General features: G+C 46.3%; 2 protein-coding genes across 6 annotated transcripts; one reads left to right on the forward strand and one right to left on the reverse strand.

Moving 5' to 3' along the window:
• Positions 1–38: 38 nt before the first annotated feature.
• On the forward strand, positions 39–6783 carry stau1 (staufen double-stranded RNA binding protein 1). 5 transcript variants are annotated; one of them, XM_040203363.2, is made up of 15 exons: positions 39–327; positions 1813–2120; positions 2366–2487; positions 2586–2730; positions 2844–3000; positions 3100–3271; positions 3381–3479; positions 3585–3797; positions 3882–4025; positions 4146–4292; positions 4388–4463; positions 4555–4874; positions 4962–5084; positions 5462–5541; positions 6056–6783. In XM_040203363.2, the coding sequence occupies exons 2-15, from the start codon at positions 1943–1945 to the stop codon at positions 6141–6143; spliced, it is 2064 nt and encodes a 687-aa protein (XP_040059297.1). In that variant the 5' UTR covers positions 39–327; positions 1813–1942; the 3' UTR covers positions 6144–6783. The 5 variants fall into 5 exon arrangements, with proteins under 5 accessions (XP_040059297.1, XP_077948142.1, XP_040059298.1 ...); XM_040203364.2 differs by having other exon boundaries at positions 125–327; positions 1817–2120; XM_040203361.2 differs by having other exon boundaries at positions 141–758.
• Positions 6271–10259, reverse strand: rdh20 (retinol dehydrogenase 20). The gene is made up of 5 exons (XM_040203368.2): positions 9560–10259; positions 8599–8697; positions 8237–8382; positions 7861–7992; positions 6271–7750 (listed from the first exon to the last, which is right to left on the reverse strand). The coding sequence occupies exons 1-5, from the start codon at positions 10010–10012 to the stop codon at positions 7630–7632; spliced, it is 951 nt and encodes a 316-aa protein (XP_040059302.1). The 5' UTR covers positions 10013–10259; the 3' UTR covers positions 6271–7629.
• Positions 10260–10443: the final 184 nt, after the last annotated feature.

The following is a 10443-nucleotide window of genomic DNA, read 5'->3' on the forward strand; positions in this document are numbered from 1 at the left end:
TGCGACGAGCCGTCCTTTGTGCTCGTGCGCTGCCCTTTGCACTGATGGTATGTAAAATCGGGACACCTCTCACAAATGAACCCGGCATTATTGTGGAAGCGCTTCCTTTCAGCTGATGTCACTTCCCGGAAAGCGGATCCAGACGGAGCCACTCTCTTTAGTGTTTGCCCTGTTCTCCCAATGTCCACCTCCTCCCCGCCGGCACTCTGATATCTATTAAACAACGTAGACTGACTCTTCAAACTTGACCACTAACCTAAAGCAAGCGATAGGGAACCAACGTGTATTATGGAGTACTTTTAAAAACCGAACAAAGGGAACGACGAGGTGAGGTTCGTTTTTTGCCGGTGACTTGTCGCGGGGGTTAGCTGACGCTAACGCTAGCTAGCTAGCGAGCTAATTCACCGGCTCAGCCTCCCCGGGAAACACCGCGCGACGCGTGACTGGCGGTGTCACGTCCTGCTGCTAATGAGCCGCTTCTTCCCGGACACCCGTTCAGCTGACGTTAAGTGTTGCGGGTCCTCCCCCCCGTCCCATCATCTCCACCCACTAGCTAAGTCAGCTAGCTGGCTAACCGGGTCCTCTGGGGGCGAGGGGTTCTCACAAAGCCACCGGACCTGTCGGCCTGCTTTTATTTACAGCTTGTTCTTCCAGTAATGTCTGCTGTGTAGACACCATCACACACGAGTGTCCACTCATTGTGGGATGCACAAGCCCATTCCTGTGAGGACACGCTGCATAATGTGTCAGCTAGCCAGGTTAGCTTGCTGTTTAATCTGCTACAAGTAACGGCATATTGATGGGGGACCTTTTTTTCTCCACTCATTGGTACCGTTACGTTCAGTCATCCGTGAATACTAATAGCACGTGTCACCTGTTAAAATCTGACCATTTGAATGAAATCGCCGAGGCTCCAAAGGGCCCCACGGCACCCGGAGTGTGGGCGACCCCTCGCAATGACTTTAAAGGGTCTTCTATTGAGAAACCAGGTGCTGGAGAAACAGTGGAAGATGAGATTAAATGGATGAAGATGAGCTCTTTAACGTTGGGTTAGGAGGGTCGGGACCCTGCACAAAGAGCTCTACCTGTGAGGAGGATCAGAACAGTATCATGTGCATTCTGATCATGTTTAGATCAATATACATTTGTAAAGCTACCAGAGTTGTCTTTGTGTGTTAAACTTGTTGTAAAATTAAGTAATCTGTTAAAAGTCACAATGACACACATAAACTCCCTAATAATACATTCCGTCACTATTGCCACAGATGAAATATCTATTGTTTTGAATACATCTGAAATGGTAAACATATAATGTAACTTTGACTAATGACAATCCAAAAACCAGGGCAGAAAATCTGGTTAATGTTTCATTTTGAGGGGATCTTTTTTGTCACTTATTTTTCGGATTGACAGTCAGCATATTCTAAATACCATTCAGTTAATCAATTGTGATGATCAAAAGTGCAAAACGTGTCTTTCATAGTATAAAGTTCAATATGAGAAGCCAGCTGGTTAGCGGTGTTGCTACACAACAACAACAAAGTCAAGTTAGCCAGCGGTGTTTTTTTCTTTTATTTTTGGCACATTCTCTCCATTTCTTCATTGACACAATTTAAACATGCAAGTTCATTCATTTGTACGGCATTTTGTCCACCGATAACCACATAATATGGTTATGTGTAATGTGTCCGGCGTCTTCCCGGAGGCTCCGGTATCTGTGATGGTGCATTTCTTTCACGTGGATAGAAAACAAATTCCATTTACTTCCTTTGGCATCTCACTTATCTTATCCCCCCCCCCTGACTCTCCCAGGCAGAGCTCACATCCAGACGTCCTCAGTCAACAGTTCCCTCCCGCTCCAGCGTTCACCACTGCTGCACTGCCGAGCTCTCGTCTCGACCTCGGCCGGAGGTTGACTACGCTACAAGCTGCACCGACCACCATGTCCCAGCTCCAATTTCAGTGCCCGGCGAGCCCAATGATGGCTGCCTCCGCCCCGATGCAGCCGCAGCCTTGCTACAGCATCCCCTGTCCCTCGGGCACCTTACCCTCGGAGAGCGCCAGCCAGCCCATCAGGAGCTCCGCTCTCCCCGCAGGCTCGGCCACTCCCTATAATGCAGGTCTGTTTCATGCATTTGTTGTCATTGGTGCCACGGTAAAGTTTTTTTTTTTTTTTGTCTAGCCACTAACATTTGAAGGGCTTCTGTGTTTGAAATATTTTGGATTGTACACTTCTTATTCTTTAAAAGGTCCATGAAGCACTGCGGCTCTTTTTAAGTGATATTTTGTCAGACTTTGGGAGTAGAAGTCGCGTCTGTTTGCTTAGTTGTGATTATTTTGCATTTCATTTTTTGCTTTGTCACAGTATCTAACATGGCAAACCCTAAAGAGAAGACCCCCATGTGTTTGGTGAATGAGTTAGCCCGTTTCAACAAGATCCAACCTGAGTACAAGCTGCTGTGTGAGCAAGGACCAGCTCACTCCAAGGTACTTTCACGGATCCTTTTTTCCTTTTTTACAATGCTGGCTCTCGGCCATGGTGACGGCCAATCTGTTGTATTTCCTCTCTCCCGCGTCGTCTTCAGATTTTCTCAGTTCGACTCACACTGGGAGATCAGCACTGGGAGGCAGAAGGTACCAGCATCAAGAAAGCCCAGCATTCGGCTGCTGCGTCTGCCCTCGCTGAGACGACACTGCCCAAGCCCACCGCGAGGATGCCCCGCAACACAGGCAAGAACCCCGGCGGGCTCCTCCCACTGGCTCTGTTGCAGTCGCTTTCTATTGGACGCTTGGCAAGAAAAGAGTTTTCACATGTATTGTTTTTCTTTGTGCTGGTCTTACAGCAGACGGCATGACACACACCATGGAGTTAAATGCACTATGTATGAAGATCGGTAAAAAGCCCATGTATAAACCCATCGACCCATACCCGGGGATGAGACCGCCAAACTTCAATTATAACGTTCGGGCTCCAGGACCTTACCAGCGCTCTATGCAACAGTGAGTTTCCTTAAGAGGACATTCTTCCATTTCTGTTCTGATTATGGAATATTTTACGGAGTTTGAAATGCAGGTGACAACCTTTTCTCTTATGTCCAGGTACTATTACCCATTTCCTCCAGTGGGACCAATAATATACCATATGGAGCTTTCCATCGGGGGCCAGCAGTTTTTTGGGAAGGGACGCACACGGCAGCTGGCCAAACATGAAGCTGCCGCCAAGGCCCTGAAAGTGCTTCACAAGGAGCCAATACTGCAACAGTTGCCAGTGGTGAGAAAATAAGTGCACATACATACATACAGCATGAAATGGCGCTAGAAAGCATTTTGCGACGTTATCGCCGCAATTTCCTTCATTAAAATTGTCGTCCTCTTGACAGATGAATGGAGAGTCCGAGGAGGAGGAGAACCTCAACAAATCCGAAATCAGTCAAGTGTTTGAAATTGCACTTAAGCGCAACTTACCTGTCAACTTTGAGGTTATTTCCGCATTTCTTTTTACAGGAACACATTAGTTCAGTGACATGTAGACAACATGCACGACAAAGGTTTCTGTATCATGATTGGACGATGTTGTTTCCCAGGTTTTAAAGGAAGAAGGCCCCCCTCATATGAAGAGTTTTGTAGTATGCGTGACAGCCGGGGAGTTCACTGGAGAGGGCGAAGGAAAGAGTAAAAAAATTGCCAAGAAGCTTGCAGCAGCTGCAGTGCTCGGGGAGTTGAGGAGGCTACCGCACATACCCAGTGTGGAGAAGACACTGCCCCGCATCAAAAAGAAAACCAAATCCATTATTAAGGTAACGCACCGGGGAGCCGCCGTAAGTCATCCTTGGTTCTGGCGACTCCTCACACAGTAGCGATTCACTTGTCACACCCAACAGCTGCAGACCAGCCCAGAATACGGCCAGGGAATGAATCCCATCAGCCGCCTGGCTCAGATCCAGCAGGCCAAGAAGGAGAAGGAACCAGAGTACAGCATGGTGACGGAGAGAGGTCTACCTCGGCGCAGGGAGTTCGTCATGCAGGTGATAGAACGCCAACAACAAAAGGCTTGCCGACCCATACCGGCCTTGTTCCTCGTTGATTTCTCACCCGTGTGGCTCTTTTCCTCTGCGGCCGCCGGCGGGGGGGGTCCCGTGGTACAGGTGACGGTGTGCGGCCAGACAGCCGAAGGAATGGGCCCCAGTAAGAAGGTGGCCAAGAGGAACGCAGCGGAGAAGATGCTGGAGCTCTTGGGATACAAAGTGCCTCAGCCTCAGCCCCCGAAACCGGCACTCAAAACAGACGAAAAGGTACCGCGGCAACGTTTGTCTGAACATTCCCGACAATAAATATTTGATATCTTTGACAAACTTTCATTCTTTTCCATCGGGTGTGTAATATTTAGATCCCACTGAAGAAGCCTGGTGATGGCCGCAAAGTGACCTTTTTTGAGCCTGGCTCTGTAGAGGAGGTGGCATTGTGTAAGAAACCGCAGATCTGTGAACTCCAATATTTGGTAGTTGTGTCATTATTTTCCAATTCACCCTTTTGAAATGGGCATTTTCTGCAAAGGTTCCAAGGAGGAGGACTTCCGCCTGCCTTACCTGAGCCACCAGCAGCTACCTGCCGGCATCCTGCCCATGGTCCCTGAAGTGGCTCAAGCAGTGGGGGCCTTCCAGGCATCCCAGGCTAAAGACTACAGTCGCGCCGTGCCCAACCCCGGCAAGGCCACAATCACTGCCATGATTGCCAACGAGCTGCTTTACGCGGGGACGTCCCCGACTGCCGAGACAATCCTAAAGAACAAAAATAATCTGCACCAACTTCCCCACGGACCCCTCGCCAGGCCTTCAGAACAGCTCAGCTTTCTGGCATCAGTACAAGGCCTGCAGGTAACTGACTTCATGTTTATTTTGAGTGCATTCGATTGAGACGGAAAAAAAGGTAAAGGTTCATTGACCACTTTTATTTGCTTGCAGGTGGAATACAAAGATTTCCCCAAAAACAATAAAAATGAGTTTGTATCGCTAATTAACTGCTCCTTCCAACCACCGCTCATCAGTCATGGGATTGGAAAAGATGTAGAATCCTGTCATGATATGGTAAGTTTTTTTTAACCAACAGGGATAAAATGCTGAACATTTTCAGCTTAATAAAATGTGAATTGCCCCATTTTAGTGTCACAACAGTATCGTACAACAATAACAAAGCATGGAGGAGTATTTACGCTGTAAAATCTGCAAAAATACATATATTTATTTTTATCACAATATGTTCAAACGTGTTATTTGATGGAGAGGTCTTAACAGCAACATAAAATAGATTGTAGAGAAGGAATATATTTTGTATTTTATGTATTAAATTTATGCATTAAAAAGGATCTTTCTAAAAAAAGAAAAAGATTAGGATTAGGCCAATTAGGATTGTAATCATTCTCTCTGTCCTACGCTGTAACTTGCACTGTTCTTCACCCCTACAGGCCGCGTTGAATATATTAAAGTTGCTCTCGGAGTTGGACCAGCAGTCAGGTGAAAGGACAGGAAACGGACCAGTCTCTCGGTAAGCTTCGACAAACACGGTCTCTCTGCGTTTTTACAATAAGCCTTTCATTCTGCTAATGACCATAATGAGTAATCAGATAAAAATTGCCCCGTGTAAACACTTCAATTATCATAAAATGGATGCGTTTGTCACTTATGCTCTACTAATCTCCCAAGTGCTGCATGTTTCCTAGAGAACCTTTGGAGATAATCTATTGATTTTGTGAAAACAAACTGAAGGCTTTTCTTCTGATTAGTATCTCGGGTCGTAGGATAAGCGCATAACATTTTTTTCTTCGAGGATTAAAAACACTGCCCTAAATCAGTTACTTTCTACAGTATTCAATGTGGTCCTGATGTTTTTTCCTGTTTTATTGTATCATTTTATTACACACATGTATGTGTATATATGTTCATATATTTCTACATCAAGATAAATTTGCACCGGTGCAGGTAAGTACAGCCATGAAGGGAAGACTTTGGGAGTGATCAGACTGTTAACAGTGACACTACATGTGTCTTATTTTCTACAGGTGTGGCAAGCAGGAACTGGAGGGTGACTTGCACCTCAAACAGGCAAACTCAAGCACATTGGCACAGATCCTGGATGGCACTGTTTAGACGATCAGGTTTGGTTGTGTGTAAAAGCACTACAGAAAACTAAAGACACTCATTAGTTAAAGCAACAGGACGCGTCGGGCACCGTGGAGTCCGAACCATCACTCCTCATATTCATCGTTCCCAAATGTTCACAGTCAAACCAGATTGATTTGGTTTGATTGTACGCAGTATTTATTTTGTGGCTTTGTAGGAAGAGTAGCTGCATCCTAGTTAATACGAGAAAGAAAGAAGCAATTAACTGTGAATTCTGTTCTCTTTCGACCTGGAACCCTTTTTCCTCTGTGCGACCTTTTTAATTCTCTTCTTTAACCTTTCATTCCCCCGCTGAGTTACTTTCGTTCATCAAACAAGATCTTGCGACGGTTTGGACCTCCTCTTTGTCTCGGGTGCAGCTGAGTGATTTATATCAACAACCTCAAGTGAAGTGTTACTGACGTCACCACGTAGGGGCCGGGGGGCATTTGTGACTAAATGTAGCGTGTGATGTAATGTGAAGTTGTCTCTGCCGTGTGTGAACGGGGGCGTTTCCCCGTTGCGTCAGTTTTACCAATACTCCACTCCCCTTATGTCAACCCACCCCCCCCCTTCTTTCTCGCTCCCCATGGTAATTAAACTTACGTGCATACGTGCGCAAAACAAACCCTTTGCTTATCGTGTCTTTTTCTTCACTTGTCAATAACTGAGCGGTTGATCTTGTTGCTGTTGGGTGATTCATTATTTAACGGCCCTGATCTGTTGTGGCATAACTGTTTATCACTGTTGATTTACTATCATTTCACATATTGTGAAATATGTTATTAATATTAATATATACACACATCTTTTTACATCATTTTCATTAGAATTGACATGCTAGATATTTCATAGATATTCCTATCATAAAAAGGTATACATGGATTCTTTTTGGTCCAAATCTGAGCAACAAAAGAATTGTCAATCTTTTGGTATTAGCTTGTGAGTCAGTTACTGTTTAATGTTGTGTTGTCAGTGTTATTACTCCATTTGCTTATTTTCATAAGCAAAACGTCTGGATGTGAGTTTATAAGAACTTAATCACACAAATCACATGTTGTATTTTAGAGTCGTGGTTTTCATTTATTCTGTAAACAAGGTGGAACAATACTGTAGTGTATTATTCAGATATTGCAGTAACTCAAATTCCCCCTTTGGATGGTTTGGATGGTTCAGAACTCCGTCGCTGTACAGTATTGTGTCATTTCACAGATGTGTGTGTGTTTGAAAGGACGTTTAAACTGTGCTGAAGTGTCTTTAGCGTGCTGATGACCACTTGGCTGAGTCGGCATCTAGCACACACTTCAGAATGGATCCTTCTTAAGATCACATCCGCTCTGTAGCTGCAGCTGGGCAGTACGACCCGCTGATGTCCACACGGGCAGCAAGACCTTTCTTTTGTTGTTAGGGACATTTGAATTTAATACGAAGGTTTTTGACTCCCAACAGTTATCTTTAGTCCACTTGGGTACAACTATGCCACTGTGATAGCGCCATTAGAGGTTTGCTTCTTCTTGGCGTCAATGAAAGGGTACATGCACTTGTCAGACCCCAGGAAACGATACGTAATCACGTTAGATTCCCACGGCAACAATCTGAAACACAACCAAACGTAAGCCGCTTAGAGATGGAATTGCACACAAAGAAAAAAGACAAGGCTTTTGAAAGGTCGCCAGTCAATGTGATGATTTAGCTTTGTCCTTACGCTCTGGAGAGGAAAGGCAGGTATGTGAGGCGGGGAATGCACACCAACGGTTGGTCCACCAGGATGGCGTTCATGGCCTGCTCGACGCAGTACTGGGGCTCCAGAGGAGGAAGGAACAGTTCGGCTTCCTCCCTAGCAGTGGCATGGAAGCACAAGCAGGCTGTCGCTTACCAGTTGGCGCTTTTGCTTTTTGAACAAACACGAGCAGCCACACAAGTCCATTCACATCCCTCTGATGTCATTTGTGCAGCTGCTTATGTGTATTTAGTTCAGCATGCATTGACTTTTCAGAACCATAACTGCAAGAGAATACATTGTAGAACCTATATAGAGGAGCTATACATGCATTTAGTCAACTAGACTGTCGTTTACGTACCGTATCTTGCAGCCTTCAAACATGCCCGTGTCTACGATGTAAGGGCACACCAGGGTGGTCTTCACTCCTTCAACCTCGTCGGCCAGTAGCTCATGTGCCAGAGACTCGTGGAAGCCCACTGCGGCAAACTTACTGGCACAGTAATCCTGTCTCCCAACAAAAATCAAAACTTCCATTGAAAAATTGAAACAATCACACAATTGCATTGAAAATATGCCGGACCTGCTCAGACAGCTTATTTTGCAGGACACATTTTAATCTGTTGCTTTATTTGATGCCTCAAGGACCGAGAAACGAGACAGCGGCTGCAACAGCGGCGCTGTCGTGTCTCTGTGTCGCGCCGCGGTCCCTCGCCGCCTCACCTCTACGCAAGCTGTGCTGAAGAGGCCGAGGACGCTGGCAATGGTGACGATGTGTCCGTGATTCTGGGCCTTCATCTGAGGGAGGAAGGCCTTCACCGTCTGAGGCACACACACACGCACAGACACGCTGTTAAACGGCAGTATGTTATCGAGAGGCAACAAACTGTTCAGTGTTCATGCAACTTAAATGACTTAAATGTTGCTCAATAGGAAGTAAGCTTATTTTTTTTCAAGCAGCTTCATCTTAAGAGGATTTATTCGGGGATCCTGCTGTATAGTGTGTAGGGGATCAAGCTATTAACGTAACACATTTGACATGTCACGCGTCACACTGTGCACAATAAGGCGCTCTGCACAGCAGCTGATGCTGAGAGCATTGTACATTGTACATTGTGGAAATCAAAAGCTTCATTTCACCGTTCTAAACGTTGGTCGTGGTAAATCAGCGTCTTGTCTGGTGTGTATGCCGACTGCTAAACTGTCCAGATTTGAGTTTGATAATTAAATAGAGATTACTACTAATCAGAATAAGTGCCCCCCCCCCCCCCCCACATCAAAGCAGTCAATGTGTGTGCAGCTTTATATTTTACTGAATTAATAATGCTGAGTTTCTGTTAAAGCATGAATAGTAAGTAAACAAGCTGAGGTGACTAAATTTCACCAACCCGTGGTCTTAAATTGTGTGTATGTCATTTTCTGCTAAATGTCCACTGAGGATGGTCTCAGAAGGACAGTTTTTTCCTCTGGGTATTACTAATTACTAATACTTACTGATGCATACTTCCTTACCATAATCACAGAAGCAAATATTATTCTAGATGAGTCGACAAATAACGAGTTACATCCTTATTATCTGTGCAGAGCGAATAATAAACAATCGTCTCTCTGGACGTTTAGCATTACGCAATAAGTCCGGTTGGACGACACTTTTGACGTTGAAGTCTGACCCGAGCGCTCTCACCCAGAAGAGGGCGTGGCAGTTGACCTTCATGGTCCTCTCGATCAGTTCGTCGGGACAGTCCAGCAGGCGCTCCCCGGCCACCACGCCGGCGTTGTTCACCAGCATGGTGACGTCCCGGCCCAAGTCCCTTCGCACCAGCTCCGCCTTGCGATACACGTCCACCCTGTCGGTCACGTCCACCGTGTAAGCGTGCGCCTTGCCCCCCATCTCGCCCACCAGCCTGGCCGTCCGCTCGTTGTGCTCGCTGTTTATGTCCCAGAGCACCACGTCCGCCCCGTGCTTGGTGAACTCCTGAGCGAAGAGGCGACCCAGGCCGCCACCTGCCCCGGTGATCAGCACCAGCTCGCCGTCGATGGGCTTGGTGCGCGGGCGCAGGACCGCCCGGACGGAGTTGCGCAGGATGAAGTAGATCACGTCCAGCAGCATCATCTGGAGGTCCATGAGGAAGATCATGTTTTGGGCAGCGCTTTACTGCTTCTTTAACCGCCGTGGGTTTACACTTCACACCTGGAGGCCGCCAAGGTGCGTTTCCCACGATCGGGGGGATGTGAAAAAGATCCAGGCGGCCCGAGCTGGTCGTTCCCTCCTCCTGTGACCCTCGGCCTGGTTTATTTAAGCACTCCACTGGGATTAGAGGAAATACCTCGAGCTCCTAATGAAATCACTGCGGATGCAAGTTAGGAATGTTTGCCTTTTCACCACAACTGCAACAAATGGAATCACACTGAGTTAAAGATTTTGAAGCACATTATTACTAAGAAGTTAACAGTACGTTTAGTGTACACATGCAAATCATAATAGGCTGCCTCTCAACACTGTTTCACATGTAACTAATTGGAAAACTTGCACCCTTATGTAAACGTGAATATCTGCGTTATATGCGT

The sequence above is a fragment of the Gasterosteus aculeatus genome, chromosome 17, assembly GCF_964276395.1.
Source record: "Gasterosteus aculeatus chromosome 17, fGasAcu3.hap1.1, whole genome shotgun sequence".
Classification (NCBI taxonomy): Eukaryota; Metazoa; Chordata; class Actinopteri; order Perciformes; family Gasterosteidae; genus Gasterosteus; species Gasterosteus aculeatus.